We start from the raw sequence: 17,385 nt of genomic DNA, 5'->3' as shown, positions 1-17,385 counted from the left end.
GGCAACACTGTTCCCTTAAATGGCAGCTTCCTAGATTTGTGTTTGTAACACTGCCTAGTGATATCTGTGTTAGTTTTCGGTGTTTCTTTTGTTGATAATGCGTAGATATTTTGTCCAGCTCCTGAGTACATTCCAGGCACTCCCCTCCAGAGCTAGTTATTTTACCAACGGCTGTGTTGTTGAAGCAGTGCTGTGCTCAGTTGCAGGCAGGGCAGTATTTCCTTACCATTAATGGCAAAAAAAAAAAAACGCTTACGTTGTTGCTTTCAACTTCCTTAAAGTTGACTGTGATTTCATCATTAAACAAAATTTAAAAAGTGTAATATATGTTGTGACGGTCCGCATTCATTGACTGGCTCTTTAAGATGGGGAATGTAAAAGAGGAAGTCGGAGGAAGTCGAAGAGGAAGACGACTTTTGGTTAAGGAAATTTTCACTCGTTGGGGAACTCCAGATTTACTGCTTTCCGATCGTGGCCCTCAGTTTGTGTCGGAAGTATTACGATGACTTTGCGACGATTGGCAGGTGGTACATAAACTGACAACTGCTTATCACCCCCAAACCAACCTGACGGAGCGCGTTAACCGAACTGTGAAACCCATGATTGCTTCTTATGTTGATGGTCGACATAACAAGTGGGACCATTTCCTATGTGAATTTCGGTTTGCCATTAACTCTGCTGTGCAGGAAACCACTGGGTTTACCACAGCAGAATTAAACTTGGGGTGTCCTTTGTGTGGGCCCTTACAGCGAGCCTGCATGCAACAGACCAACCCGCATATAAAGTCCTGTCTGAGCTAGCGGAATTACACCTGCAAGTCCAACATAATGTAGGTAAAGCTAAAGCCAGACAAAGGAGAAATTATAACAAAACTTGTAGGGAGGCTTCTTTTGAATAAAAGATCGCGTTTGGGTACGTTTTCATCCCTTGTCCAAAGCCGCGAATAATTATATGGCTAAATTGGCCACACGCTGGAAGGGACCATACCGGGTGGTGAAGAAATTTGGACCTGTCAACTATCAAATGGTGACTGAGGAGATGGGCAGTGACCTGCGATCTGTTCATATTGCTAATTTGAAGCCTTGCTTCCCTACGGCTCTAGAATTGGAAGAACAGGAGCGAAAATCTCGAGGATACATTTTTCAAGAGGAAACTGACGATGAGGAATTTCTTGGTTTCTGCAAGATTGGTTCATTATAATGACCTTTCTCCTAAGGGGGTGACGGTCCGCATTCATTCACTGGCTCTTTAAGATGGGGAGTTTAAAAGAGGAAGTCGGAGCCCAGAAGGAGATCTGTGTTCTGCTATTCTGTAGATAGGGTGTTTTTTTTTTTTTTTTTTTTTAAGCCCAAGCCGCGTTTTTATCTTGTTTTCATAGTTTTGTTATTTTATTAGTTAGGTTAGGTTTGTTCTTTCTTTTTGTTATAACCTCCGGTAACTGAGGTTTATTGATCAAGGACCTATGCGGGATGTACCGAGCTGCTAGTATGTAACCAAGCCGAGTGAGAAGATGACTGCGGTGTAGTGGAGCCATCAGGGATGCCACCCAGTGCTCATGTGCTGTGGGGAATGGGGGTCTGGTTTGCAGTGGTGTGCTGTGAGGCTAATATGCTGTTGGCATCATAGTAGGGTTTGTAGCTTGTGGATTTCATTCCGTGTGGTTTGTTTAGAATGTATTGTTATTTAGTTACTGGTGGTTGGTTCTGTATTCGGGATGGTGGGATTATTAAGGTGATTTTGTTTTCCAGCCTTCTCAGCTTGGTTGATCATGAATACATTGTAAGGCACACTATGACTGCTTAGGCCTAAGCTTCATAAGAAAACCCTATACAGGATGTATGAAAGGAATGTATAAAGTCTGTAAGAGGGGGGATAAGAACTATGCAACTGTGTTCCACAGAATATTATTTGTTGTGTTGGCTGTTTATTTATTATTTTCTGATGAATTGTACATTTAATTTCTTATTTGTTACATCCCTAATACATATTTATTTTTCTTATTTATGGAAACTGTTTGGCTTCCTTTCCTGGACACACCTTTTGGATGGCCAGAGCACATCCCTGGAGTTAGGGCATTGGGAAGGGGGTTGGTAAGCCTCCCTCCCATATGTCCCTGTGATGAGTTGGGAAGGAAACAAAGATTATTTCTCTCCCTTGGTATAGGAGACTATACCTGGCACCCCAGATAAAATAAATAAGAGGGACTGCGATATCTTTGTCCTTACAACCGCCACAATGTAATGTAATAGTTATAAGTACATTTTTGTATTTTTTTGGTCTTTACATTCCACTTTGGATTTTTCAGAACTCTTCAACCCTGGTTCTTCAGTAGCTTAAGAAAGCTGTAGATCTGTGTGCATTTCCTATCAGCATGTAACATTGGGACAAATTCCTCGGTTTGAAGTGTGATTTCTTACACAGACTGATACCTGGAAGTCAAACTCTAGTTGTCGTGTCTAATGGGTCAGGGGGATATCTGAGGAAATCAGACCCACCCTGGAGATGCTCAGTGGAGTTTTTAGTGCCACGATGAACACATGACCCTGGCAAGCCCTGGCCTCAAACCAATCATTTTAATACAGAGTGATTGTTCTGTAGTCCAGGCAGAGCCATAACTGGAAGAGTTGCTAAATATTTTTTTTACACTAGTTACCCTGTTATGATTTTAATAGTAGTATGATCTTCTATACACTGTACCTCTGGAGTTGTGGTCAAAAACCTGTAAGATAAACCTAGTATGTTTCAATATATCCCTTTACTGGTGATGCAGTTTATTCAGACTTTCACTCATATAAGTGAGTAATGTGTGTTGAAGATAAATAAATATAAAGAACCTTCAGACGCATAGTTAGTATATAAGTCTACACAATTGTACATAGTGTCCAGAGGGGTTAATTAAGGATTTGTTATTCTTCCCCATTTAATTTTTGTTGGTGCAAAGCAATACTCCCCCTTGGTATGATCTCAGGGCATTTCTGAGGGCTGTTCTGATTTTCTTTCACCACCCCCTTACGCAGCTGTTCATGTAAGAATTCAGGTTTGTTTGGCAAGGCTTGCCATACTGTTAAAAGTGTTAAGAGGGAAGATGCAAATCTTATTTTCATGTGATTTGGTTGTTGAAGCTCACTGTTATAGATCCAGAACTTTACTAAACATTATTAGTTAAATCTAAGGATTCACCTCTTCCTATATATCCATTTACAAGGGCAAATAATATTGCTGTCACAGAATTTGTTCTCTGATCTCTCCTAACATGTAAAATTGGGGTTCTTTTAGTTGTTTAAAGTCTTTGTTTGCATCATCAACACCTGGTTTACTCAATTAAAGGATGTTAATGCTGATCATTTGCTTCAGGGTTATATTAACTTCCATTCCTGGAGGGTTGCAGTCCTTTTATAGGTTTTAAAATCCCTTTTGTCTCAAGCCCTGGAAACTGTGGAGCTATACACCAGTCAATAATTGATTCAATTAAGTAATGAAAACCTCCGATGGAATGAAACCCAGAAGACTTCATGGCCCTCCAGGACAAGGCATACAAATCACTGATTTACTTGAACAGATTATTCAGTAATGAAAGACAAAGGTAAAATTAAAAACTAGTCATTAATTTGTCAAGTAGTAGAAGCTCAGATTTTATGGAAGTACTGTAAAAGGGTGGATTTTTACACAATCGAGAACCCCCTCCACCACCACCTCCAGAGTCTCCTCACTGATGGCATTTCCTCTACAGTAGTTTGTATTTGCTCAATTAATAATGTAACCAACACGTGTACTTCACAATGTGGTATTTAGATGTCCATAACCAACAACAGCCACTATCACCAGAAGTGTTGTTTAAATAAATTAAATTCATATGAGAGAACCTATCTCTGTGAAATGTTCAAGACTATGGGTAACACTCTTTCTTTTAAATCTTAGTTCATGTGTGTGCGTATTTACTGAGGGAATGTTAAGAGACCTATATAGTGTGGCACATTTAAATAAAATGTCAAGTATATGTTCGTGTGGGTCCTAAAGCTTTAATGTTGGTTATAAAGTAATGTAATTAAGTATACACTTTAACAAGTATTATTAATTAATGTTAATTATCCGCTTCAATCAAATACATTGTTTGACTGAAAATAAAGGACAAATAACCATTGTATTTAAAGGTGTGTATTGCACGTGTGACATCATAAGCTTGTAATGTACATTCCTTTCAACGAAGGAAGAAGCTGGCATTCTCATTAATCCACAATTTTGGCATTTGTAAGCTAATATGGGTTTTGTGTTTATTTAATTACCTTGCGTAAAAAAGTTTTCAAAAGGAGAACAGCATCCTGCTCAATTCAATCTATGTACATTTGTAAATTCGCATTTAATATCGAGAAATGGTTCTCGCCAAGACAAAGATGTTGAATTACATTTGACTTTAAAACCTATTTGCTTTTAATTTGAGGCATTGTATGTGCCTTATAATTGTCGGTTTGTTTCCCTAAGAAGAAAACACCAAAAAAAATTGAGCGTTTGTGCTTTACAGCACATGGTGGGCCAGACTGGAGGATGTGTCAGATATGTGTATTTGGGGATGTGTCAGCATTGCTGCAGGGTGGGAGCTGCCGAATGGCAACATGATCCACTTATGGGTGGGGCTATGTTTGTTTTGTCAGCTGACCAGGAAACGTTATAAACTTTTCTAATGTCAGGGCTTCCATTCAGTGTCAAAGTTCATGTTTTGCTTTAGTTAACAGAAATTCCTTAAACTCCTCTTCTAATTCAGACGTGTCATTATTTTTTCTCTTGATAAAGTGTCTCATTTTGTGATGCAGTCCTATACAGCTGGAATCTTCCACTTCATAATTGTTCCTTAAAATATTTAGTAAACCTCTAAACACAGTGACTTTGTGCTTTAAGCAGTATCTGACTTCAGTCTGGATAGACCATATTTTAAAGCTAATTGGCATTGCTAACTAATGTATTTGATCTTTTCTTATTAGTCTTGAAGTATTTTTTTTTTTTACTATAAATGTGATAAGAGTTCAGTTTGTTTATAATTTAACCATTTAATTTTAGTTGCTTTTTCAAATGTCAGAACTGTTATCATTTTCCGCCACAGAGATTATCGGAGAATGAGCTAGATTTGGGTGCAGGTTAGTGTAAATTAGCACTTATTATGCCTTTGAACTTTGAGATCCTCTCTTATGGGAGCTATCTGTTACAGAAGTATAACCAGACGATACTTCCCCTTAGGCAAGACTGAAACCAGTCCTGCTGCTGATGAATGGTGGTGTTCTTGTTATTAATCACAATTTTAAACATTGATATTGTTTTTTCATGCCAACTTAAGGTGTTGGGTAGGGAGGGGAAAGCTGAGGTGCTTTTTGTAAGCATACAATTTAAAATGCAATTTAAAAGGAGACATTGAAATATATTTAAATACATGGCCCTAATATTGTCCAATGAGGAAAGCATATAGCCAAATTTAGTTATATATATATAAACTTCCATGTACATTAAAGGAAGTTCTGCTGGTGATGTGAATGTTTCCCATAAGACGCAATGGGAAGAAACGCTATATAATTAATGTATTTCTACAAATAAATTACCGTTGAACTATGTGTATGCAGTGTTGAGATCTAGAGGTTTGCAGGGCAATGGGAAACAGACATGGGCCTCATGAAGTTACTTGAGGTAGAGAAAATGGACTAAACTGTTCTAACCCTTTTTGCTCGCAGGGAAAATTCCACAAATTTCCGTTTGGTGGAAGTAATGGAATATTTCAACATATTCCTCTGTCCTACAAGCCAGAATGGCTAAACCAACCATACCAAGTATTGGAAGATTAATTTTATACAGCTACCTAGCATATAACTACTGATGTGAGGCCACAATTGATACAATAATAAAGATTATCAAAAACACATGTAGTAAAAGAACATTTTTATTAGGAAAACAAAGTATGAAAATATGTGTGGTCAAGCTTTTTGACAATTTGAACTTGTAGGTAATGGGGAAACAAGTCCTATGTAAACACATCAAAAATTGAAAGAGCTATAACAATTATAACAGAGGGAGTAAAAATCATAAAATATAGTAAAAATAACTCTAATAAAAGTTCAGGCATATTTGACACATCTGGCACATTTGACAGTAATTCTAATGCTTATTTGGAGTGCCATTTACTATAACAGTTCCTCCCATCACCAGAGGGGCACTGCACAGGTCCTGCATCTGCAAGGTGTTGGGGAATGTTTGTCCTTATGTTTGGAAAAGGGACAATACTTCCTTCCTGTGTTGCCTGTAATGTAAAATACTAAAACAATAAAACAGTATTTTTACTTCCATCAAAATCTGACCGCATCTGGGAAGTGCTGTCTGTATAGTGAATTGTTCACCTGCCAGTTCCTGAACAAATCCTTTTGGAAATGCCCAAGAACTCTGAATGGCTGTAGTCCTTCATGGGGTCTATTTATTATGTGGACTCCTGGAGTGCAATGGGGCAGAGATGCCTCTCTATCTGCGCCTGCTCCCCTGCTGTGCAGCCATCGCCCCAGGCAGCGCTCAGTGCGCAGGTCAGCCTCAGAAACCGGCTGGACCTGGTTTGTGTGCCCGGCTCTCCGGCTCGCAGTTCTCCGTCTCTTCACAGAAGCAGCTGCGGCTCCCTTTCTTCCCTGCAATTATATGTGAAATTATTTTCTCTGTGTCATTATATTAGTAAATATAAATATTATGCCCACAATGTATTTCACCAATTTGATACGCAAGCTTTGTAATAATAATGCTAATACATGGCGCACAATAATAATAATAATAATAATATAGTAATTTACTACTTATGAATCCAACAGGGAATCAGCTCTCTATGATATCTGCTTCTCCGGTATATCCTCCGCACTGTCCAGAGTCGTGAAATACCATTCATTTTGCGTGTTCAGCTGCGTGATTTACAAATGGACTCACTCCAGTGTTATTTCGTGTAATTTTTATGGATAATTTAGGATTAAATGAAAAATATGATTCATAATCTGCAGATTATCCTCTTCACGCAATGATTGTGTGTTCCTTGATGTTTACAATGACATAGCTACGGCAATGTAGATACCCTCATTATTTAGCGCAACGACTCGTCTAACTAACAAACAAACAAAACGCTGTCCATCAATAATGTCTACACCGAGATATCCGACCTTATTATAGTCATGGACGCCGGCGTCTATTTAACATGGGGTGGAGCATAAAGGGGTTTCCAAATCCGCCCAACTCATTATTATTATTTTTTAGTAACGGTATTGTTAAGTTGTCGACTACTATTTGTGTGTTCCTGTGTCCTTTCACAGGAAACAGATTGGACTGTTTCCTTAGCAAATAAAGGATAGACTGCTTCAAAGGCTTAAACGAAAACCTGTTGTAAAAATATTTGTAATACACCTCCCCTTATAAAGAAAAGGTTAACTTCCTTCCATACTTTTGTGGGTTGTAGACATTTTAAACATAATGTTGAATCTTTCATACTGCTCACCTGTAGAGGTTTGTTTTGCAGTTTTTACTTACCTTTCCATGTATACTTGGCAATTGGCTTTTGAGTGTTTTTTTGTTTTGTTTTCAGAATACTGGAGCAGGTACATACCACAACAAACTAAAGAAACAACAGAGAAGGTCTCACAGTTCACAATCTACATAAATCAGTACATACTGCTAACTTGTATCATTGTAACTGTTACATTTATAATAGATTAAATAACAAAAAACACGCACTAAGCTTTAATTGATAGCTTGGATATTTAAGCTAATTAATAAATCCGCCCATCCCCAAATTATTAATTTTCTTTTTCCTTCAAAGTTCTTCTTCATGCGTTATAAACTAAAGTTAGTCTAAATAGTATCATTTTTAGTGCAGTGCTTTTTCTAGTGTGTACAAAGCAGTTTTATATGGGAAATAACATTGTCGTGTGATCAGAGAGTGCAGAGTACATAACCTTCATGGTCTCACCAGTCAGTTCAGGGATGCACGAGATCACACTGCAGCAACTTCCGTGATCCCACAAAATTGCCTTTGTGGACTAAGGACCTGCAGCTGCAGTAATGAAGGAATTTTATTCTACCTCTGCTGACAAGTTGAGATTAAGTGGAGGCATTGCCGCCTGTTTGGCCTTCCCAGAGTGAGACGTCAATGAAAAGCATGTTCTCAACTCTGCCTTGACTTTATATAATCCAGGTCTGCGCCCTGGTTTGTGAGTCACAGAGGATTGCCTTCTCGGAGAGTTAAACCATTTCATTGTATGACAGCTGCTTTATCCTTTTGGAGTTGAAAGTCATTGGAACAGAGCTGTTTCTTCTTGAATGAGGCTGGTTAACCATGAACTTGGTCAACATAGTCTCTCGGTGTTGCCAGTTTCACTTAAGGTTATGTTGCTGCTCTATTGGCAAACCTGGAGTTTGTTTTTTTTTTTGGGGGGGGGGGGGGTGTTACAACTTTTAATTCTGTCTAGCAGTTTGCTTCACTTCCAGAGCTGTGTGACTTGAGAACAATGGCCAGATTTGGCTGAATTTGATTTCAAGCAGCTGTTAGTCTGGTAGACTAACGACTGGCAAAATCTGAATTTCTGCCAACACTGAAAGATTGCTTGGAGAATTGTGGCAATTGAACTGGGCAGCAGGGTTATCCGCGAGAACTGCGTTCTGTAGAGATAAATTTCTCCTTTTCTTTTCCTTCCTAGTTTTTTTTCATAGTAAAATGTTAAGATATTTTAAGGCTCCTTCTATTTTTGCCACACCCATATAAGTATTAGACAATGTACTGTATGCTTTGTTTTTAAAAAGTCAAACTTGTTTTTTAAAATGTTACCAAGGCCCCCACCACTCCCCCATCAATTATTTGTTTTGAAATATTTAGATTCAGATGGTGTTGTGTTTTGATCTGCTTCATGTTAATATGTGTCATAGCTTTTAAACCAGGATTTGTACTTCCTGCTAAGTATCATATTTGTGTAACTATCCTGACATTACACCTATTGGCAGTTTTCCTAGATTAAAAAAAAAAAAAAAAAAAAAAGCTTAGCCTCCTTATAGAGCAAATTTGAAAGGCAAATGGATGGATCTCTGACAAGTCTTTGGTTGGTTTCAAAGTGCATTGCAGTATCTTTTGATATATATTTATATCTGTAACGCATACACAGGTGTATGTGTGCATAATCACATTCCATTTCACTCAGCACTATTAAAAGAGCATAGTAGCCTATACTGTTTAGAACTGGTATAGCAGGAAATTCACTGAGTTATTGTTATTTTTATTATTTTAAAATGTTTTAAATGCCCATTGTTTAGTTCTGACTAACATTGTTTATTAATTATGAACTAGTGTCTTTATGAACTGGGCTGATTGCGTGCAACAATTGAAAACACTCCTCCAAACACTGTATATAGCTATGCACCATTGTAGCTCTGACTACCTGCACCACCAAGCATTTTTGTTTTGTGCCCAGGAGTGCATTGTGGCAGACTGGCCAGAGCTGATACGAGGCGTCGGCTGACAGAAAGGGAATGGCGTAAGCTAGTGTAAATTATAAAGTTAGATAAATATAGAATGATTCATGGAACCTCCCTTTTCCTTCGCACTGCCGAACACTCTGACTCTCTGAAGAATGTGCCAGAAACTTGACTGAAAATAACAGCAAGAGGTTTTTGCAGTTGATTTCAGGAAGTTGGGGATGGATTAATGGGTCATTGAAGCCTTGTGCAAGTTCCTTTTCAACAGGATTTCCAGGAAGGCCTTTTTTTTTTTTTTTTTTTTTTTTTCCTCCCCTCATTTAGGATGACATATTTACACACCTAACTGGCAAAACTGTTTTGGAATATATATTCATGCACACACATCCCTTTTGTATGGATGGCATTTCACTTTAAAACAGGGTGAAACTTTAGAGCTGAAAATGAATACCCATATTACATTATTCCCCTGTTAAACAAACTGAATAAAGTGGCCTGACCAAACTGCTCTACAGCGTTGTGGGTTGAAAGCAGAATATTGCTTTGGCGCTACCTAACTGCACATTTAGTCACATGGGCACAGAAATGCCCCTTGAGACATTTCTATTTTTATACACCTAATGAAGAGACATACTTTCACAAAGACTTCCACGAACGTAACCCTGCCTCTCCTATAGTGTGTATTTACATGCCTCAATCACTCAATCTGCCTAGGTTTCAACTAGTAGGCCTAGTTATTTTCCACTGACACTGTGTATAATTTTTCATGCTTTTACCTGAATTTAAGCTGATCTCTTTTCTCTATGGCAATATTATATAATTTTATTACATACCTTGCTGCACATAATTGCTTCCCCCCCAAATGATTTTCACAGCAGCTCTGGCGTGTATAATTCGAAGATACTTTCTTTAATGCTGACTTGGCTAAGGTTTTAAGGGAGACATGATACAGTGCTAAGCCTCTGAGATAAACTTTCTTTTTACCCTGAATGCAAAGGATGCGAGTGTGTGCCGAGTTTGACAGCAACTTAGGGGAACAGCTGTGCTTAGAGTGACATGGAAATTGAAGAATACATTAGTTTTCCATTTTGTTATTTTTATAGTTTTAATAAGTTATATCTAAGATTGCACACTTCACTTCAGAAAATCGTTTTTGTCTTTTATTTTAATCTTTTCTCTCTTCAAAGAGCCTCCAGACAGTTCTGACATAACATAATGTGAATTAGATAGAATATGCTTTGTGGTTGCTTCAAGTGTCATTTTATCAAATTAATTCGAGCTTCCTATACATGTAATGGAACTATAAACCCAATATAACTTTTTTGGATCCATCTCCTCATTTGTTGTTAATCTCTATTGAATATGTTCAAGAACATTATCTGAAATAATAACTGATTAGATTTAACTGAAATATGTACATTTTTATTTGTATTATGATTAATGAAAGGAAACTTAAAATGGTTGAGTAACTGTGAAACGGATTATCTCATACACTCTAAACATTTTCTGCCAAAAAAAAAAAAAGTATTGCTGGTATATAATTCTCTAGTAATCTGTTAATGTATTAGGCCTAGCTATTACCTCAGAATGTTCAGTGCTGCATTTTATTGAATGTCTTATCTATAATATCCGTAATCGATAAAAAATGACAGATCCATAAAATATGAAATTGTACCTGAAAGAGTTAGAGGGGCATAACTTCCTCTCATTGTGACTTGTGGAATTTTGTATACAGTGTGAACAAGATTTCATTGGACAAATTGATTTTCTGTTTTCACACTACAGCCATAAAAATAGTGCTGAGTTAGCCTATAGCAATTGTTTATACTTCCTTCCAAAGATTGCGACTATAGTCTGGCACTGCTTTAGTTGTAGTCATGTGGAGACACGGTTCTTTCTTCTTTTAAAATGCTTGTCTGAATTCGTATGACTATATTAAAATCTGTATGTAAATTATTTGAAAAAGCCCAGCATTGACCTTTATGAAAATACTTCCCGACATATTACCTCAAAGTAGGATCTACTGTCACTTAACCCTTAAATGGCCAGATAGCATAGGATACATTTTCCTGGACTGCTTGTAATATTGTTTTTTATTCAATATTCTTTTCATAATTTAATGAAGTAGTCCAGTGTCAGTTTATTGAAATACTATGAGTAAATACTGAAATAATACTTTTTCTTATAATATAGGCACAGAATAAGCAGACTGGAATCCTGGCAGCTGCAAAAGTGATTGACACAAAGTCAGAGGAAGAACTTGAAGACTACATGGTAGAGATCGATATTCTGGCATCGTGTGATCATCAGTACATCGTCAAACTGTTGGATGCATTCTACTTTGAAAATAAACTATGGGTAAGTATTTTGTCTTTGGGATTTGTTTGATTTAGTTTTTTGAAAATGGTCTCCGTAATAATTGTCCTTTCATATTAAGTTTTAAGTTGTTAAAGCAACATCATTGTACCCATGATGCACACAAATTACTTGAGTAATTTCTTGTTCCTCTTGTGAAAATCTGGGCTAGACTGTGCTTAATCTCTGATTTGCCCACCGTGGGTTTGAAACTGCATATTTACTATGTTTTCCTGGTAACAATGTACCTGTTAAAAGCATTCTAGGTTGAAAGTTGAAAAATCAGATCAGTGTTGATACAAACATCACTATAGCCCTGTTAGCTGCTGTAACTTCAAAAAGATGCTGTTGCTCATTGAATAGGCTATTCTTTTAATGTGTTTTGTAATCTTTGGCCAAGGTTTTGGGAAGTTACATTGTTAAGACAAGAGGAATGGAAACAATTTAAAGTGAATTGGCTAATAGTTAAACAACAAAAATAAACTTTAGTGACATTTTATATAATCACTTTTTAGTATCATCAGTCTATCTTAATGTTGAATGACTTTGTATAAATTATGCAGGTCTTTTATAAGGAACTAGCCTATATTTTCCACACTGTAAAATGTATTAAGCTCAGGTTCAGAAATAAGGCATACCAAACTACCAGTGTAGTTTTCTCTGTGCTTACCTTCTGATAAAGAAAAATGCATTTTTAAAATGTGTACCACAATAGGATTGCAAAGATATATTAATAAAGCATGCTTCAAAAGTGGTTGAAATTACATTTTAGATGTTTGCAAACACTGAGTTCCTGTAGTTTTAGATTACATTAACTTTGTGGTAGTCTTCTGCACGAATGTGGACAGTTAAATTACATCTCTTCTAAGCAAAATCAAATGCTATTATGACCAAATGGTTTCAGATGTCCTCTGTAGGATGTAGTCATGGGAGGTCAAGAGTAGGTTATAAATGGTTTTGGAAAGTGCTCATTAATAAATTAGCAGCAGATCCAACATTTCATCCCAGCTCTACCACTTAGTAATTTGAATATGTTATCACTTTTCATCAAAGAAAGTGATGAGAGTAATGTGGTTAAGAGATGCATATCCTTTCACTTTCCTTAAACGTAATGCTCAGGTGACCCGGTGCTTTATGGTATTGCTGTGCCAGAGTGTACATAGATTTGTATGTGGCCTGATACCTTTGGCAGCAAAAGTAAAGAAAACTTTGTCAGTGTGCCTCTGAATATCATGGTACTGCGGTTACTTGGAGACCCCCATTTGTATGTTTGTTTTTATGTATAAATTGATAGAATATTTGTTGGTTCTTTTTCTTCTGAATTCTATTTTCATGGGCACGATTTGATAGTCGCATAGTCCTCCAGAAGCAGAGACAATCTGTCTACACTAAGTTTTGTCTGCTTAAGCTCGATTGCTCAATTGCTAATCCTTGAAGGAATTGCAGTGTTACATGCAAGTGTACATTAGTGTAGTCTACTGGAACAATGCAAACTTTACTGTCACTCGTAAAAGTTAAATATAGTAACAACATTTTTTCTTACACCTAAGTTTCTTAAACTGGTGGAGAAAATAACATTTCCTTCCACATTCTTGTTTTGTCAGATTTGAGCTAACTAGGTAGAAAAAGGTCCAAAAAAGGGTACTTAATTTCCCTTAGGGTTACGTTGGTACTGTAACAGGTCCATATACTAGTAATGTTATAACCTGAATTCTACAATCTGTACTGCAGTAGCCTACAGACACTTACGTCATGCCAAAACAAGGAAAGGGAAAGGGACAGTGAAAAGTGTATGCCAGAAAACTGAGAAAAAATCGGCTCATGTGAATTAGACTTCACTGAGCAATAGCTGGCTTGCAAATGCCACATGAATGGGTTTTAAGAGGTTATATCCACAACGTGGGTGAGAACCACAGCCCTTTCTTTTCTCGGCTCGCTGCTGTGACTTGGCTGTGGGAGTTATTGTATTTGAAGTAAGCCTTTGTTTTGGTAGCTCACCCCCATTTAAAATAACACTGGAAGGACTAGCTTGAATAGATCCATCTGTCATTTGTCCCTAGTACATTACATTCTCCTAGCCAAGAACCTCTTAAATTCTGCAGTTTATTGTTTTATAATTTGTTAATTAAAAGTAACGTAATTTGATGTTGCTTGAAAGTTAGTGATCTTAATCAAAAGGGTAGAATTAAAATACATTATACATGTATACATTCTCCAGTCTTCGATGTCAGTCCACAATATTTTTATATTGTTGTTTTCAATGTTATTATTTGAGTATTACTTAAGTGGATGTTTTTGGTGACCTCTAATGGAATTGTGTTTCTCCTGTCTCTGTACAGCTTTTTGAGTCATACTGTCATAGTACATGTGTTCAGAAACTATAAATGCATTGGCAAGATACCAGAGTGAGGTAAACGTCAGTCAGTTTGACTTTTGAACCAAAAAAAACATGCATCAGTGATAACTTTAATATAAAGGAATCTATTTAATTTCATATTCTCTTTTGGGTACATGAAAGTTCTATCCATTTATTTATGTGAGACTTAAAGGATATCAATCCACAGATATTCAATAATTTTGTTTTTGTTTACTGCAGTGGGTTTGGTAGGTATTTGACTGACTGAATTGCGAATGGCTGACTTGTGAATTTATAGATACCCAGCCTAAGATGTGAACCACTTGGTATGCATGGAAACTATAATCCTATTTGGAATCCTAATTTGTTGCACAGTATGCTTTGCTAAACTGCAGGAGACCTCTTATAAACCCTATTACATCACTAGCCATATTGAGAGATGTAAAATCTTTTAATACCCAACATGTTCCTTAGATAGCTAGCTAGCTTGTTAGCTCATTCTTTAATATTTATGAATGCCTGTAAGGAAGCCCAGTCTGAAGACAGGGTTGTTTTGTACTACTCCAGTAAGAAATGTGCATATCTGGGCTGACTGACTTGTTTTTATAGTACATTTCCTCTGTATTGGTGACAGTGATGTTTTGTTTGCCAAGCATATCATATGATACACAAATGTGTGGTTTTGCACAACTATGGAAAGAGATGTTTAGATCTATTACTGCATTTGTAATGTTCATAGCAGGTCTAACCGTTTTTATATGGACAAGGGACTCTGACTCTGTTTGTTTTAAGTGAAACAGCACTGTAATACAGACTTTCTTTTTTTCTTTGCAGATTTTGATAGAGTTCTGCGCTGGTGGAGCTGTAGATGCAGTAATGTTAGGTAAGGTTGTGGATGAACAAAAAGCAAGAGGGTTGAGATTACAGGTCAGATGACCTGTATTTTTGTGTACCACTATATTTTCCTGTATTGATGGTTTATAGCATGTGATATAGGCTATACAGAGTAGCTTCATTCTGTTTCAGGATGGCTTTACAAATGCAGTTTGCAATTTGAATAGATACTGATGGTGATACTTTTTTGGATTTGTTTAATTTATGAGATTTAAATCAGTGAGCTGGAACACTTTAGATTATAATTTTACAACCTAACAATCAAGTTTTTTTTTTCTAATGTCTCTCTTTAGATCACCTAATTGCACAATTTCTAAGCTGAAAATCTAGTAATAGATCATTTAAGTTTGGAAATGAAAATTAGGAGAAAAAGAAAAAAGATGAAGCATGCAGTATGTCTGGAAAATCAGCTGGAATCATCTCTAAATTGAGCAACTGTTAATTTCTACATAACATATTTGAGTGCCAAATAAAAACTTGTTTAAAATTGTTTGGAGTGTGGGTTGAGTAAGAACCTGAGTAATCCAAGAGCTTTGAATCACAGATGGGATATTTTCAATCCCCCCCCCCCCACATCAAAAGGATAAGCCAACATTATGAATCACTGCTATCAAAATAATTTTCCTTGTACGGCATTATATATATTTCTATAGAGCATATTATGTTACAGGAGCATTCCTCATGAGCATTATACATTTAATATCTTCACTGTGAGTTACATATAAAATACTCCATACTGTTTAAGATAGTCTTGCTTCAAATATGTGTCTAGTGCTCACAACCATTCCCTATGAATGGAGAAACCCTGATGTTTGCAATTAGTATTCTCAGAGCACACCATTACAATAACCACAGGACTAAACCATGCATTTCTGTGGTGGTTTTTCTCTTTTAATATATCAGCATTTTCAATATATTATTTGGAGCTCTCTGGAAACATCCTACGGCAGTATTTTACAGAAATGTTTGCTGATGTTTACCACTCGGTTTAATAGCAACTTGAAACTGACCTTGATGTTTGTCGACTGACAGTACACTAAGATACTGGCTTCGCCAATTGTCTGTGTTTTCTAGATATTGGGTTTATTTTTCTTCTGTAAGAATGTAGAAGTGGAAACCTTGTCCTTACAAGGATTGCTTGCTAAGCATATGGTACTACTGGAATGTATATTGCACTGTTATTATCCAACTCTGTTTAAATGCTTATTGTTTTGATAAACTTTTGAAGACTTTTAAATCAGTTCCCGAAATAAATACTTGTTTCTTTCCTGTTACAGAGCTTGAGAGGCCTTTGACAGAACCCCAGATTCGGGTGGTGTGTAAACAGACTTTGGAGGCATTGACTTACCTCCATGAAATCAAGGTTATTCACAGAGATCTGAAAGCTGGGAATATTCTCCTCACATTAGATGGGGATATTAAACTTGGTGAGAGCAATAGGCTTCTTTTTCATGTCACTCAGATAAAGATGCAACACTGATTTTGCTATATGTGGACTGTTTTGTTTTAACCACAACAAAATGGCAAATCATTATGGAAAAAGAGCAAAGCTTTTCCCTTCTAGCTGCTTGGAATTGTGTTCTGCTGTACCCATATGTATAATGGCTTTTTGTGTGTGAGGTCATTCTTTCTGGATCTGTACAGATGTTTAATGACACTAGAAACAATTGAAATAATTGTGGCTGTACTCTAGACTTTCCACAAAGTTCTTTCCTCTAAAAGCTTGCGGTGTTTGTTCTCCACCCTTTAACTGAACTTGGCTCTAAAACAAGATTAATTGTGCTTTTCAGCTGACTTTGGTGTGTCTGCTAAGAATACAAAAACACTACAGAGAAGAGATTCTTTTATTGGAACACCATACTGGTAAGCTAGAGTTCTTGTATTTGTTATGATATATATATATATATATATATATATATATATTATATTTATATATTTATATATACACACAGCTCTGGAAAAAATTTAGACCACAGCAAAATTATCAGTTTCTCTGGTTTTACTATTTATAGGTATGTGTTTGGGTAAAATGAACATTTTTGTTTTATTCTATAAACTACTGACAATATTTCTACCAAATTCCAAATAAAAATATTGTCATTTAGAGCATTTATTTGCAGAAAATGCATCTTGTTTTGTTATTTTGACCAGTTGTCAGTGTTGTCAGACCTCAAATAATGCAAAGAAAATAAGTTAATATTCATTTTTAAACACAATACTAATGTTTTAACTTCGGAAGAGTTCAGAAATCAATATTTGGTGGAATAACCCTGATTTTTCAATCTTAACTTTCATGTGTCTTGGCATGCTCTCCA

At 36.5% G+C, this 17,385-nt stretch overlaps 1 protein-coding gene across 3 annotated transcripts in view; it reads left to right on the top strand.

Annotated features, from left to right (window-relative positions):
- The window catches only part of slka (STE20-like kinase a), a 40,806-nt gene that overhangs the window by 2,611 nt on the left and 20,810 nt on the right, over nucleotides 1-17,385 (top strand). For all 3 annotated transcript variants that reach the window (XM_066693218.1, XM_066693219.1, XM_066693220.1), the window contains exons 2-5: nucleotides 11,659-11,823; nucleotides 15,011-15,059; nucleotides 16,348-16,497; nucleotides 16,861-16,933. In XM_066693218.1, the coding sequence (XP_066549315.1) occupies nucleotides 11,659-11,823; nucleotides 15,011-15,059; nucleotides 16,348-16,497; nucleotides 16,861-16,933 (437 nt within the window). The remainder of the gene's footprint in view (nucleotides 1-11,658; nucleotides 11,824-15,010; nucleotides 15,060-16,347; nucleotides 16,498-16,860; nucleotides 16,934-17,385) is intronic.

This window comes from Amia ocellicauda, chromosome 20, assembly GCF_036373705.1.
Source record: "Amia ocellicauda isolate fAmiCal2 chromosome 20, fAmiCal2.hap1, whole genome shotgun sequence".
NCBI lineage: Eukaryota > Metazoa > Chordata > Actinopteri > Amiiformes > Amiidae > Amia > Amia ocellicauda.
The sequence above is the reverse complement of the archived record's forward strand: the minus strand, read 5'-3'. Positions and strand labels throughout refer to the sequence as shown.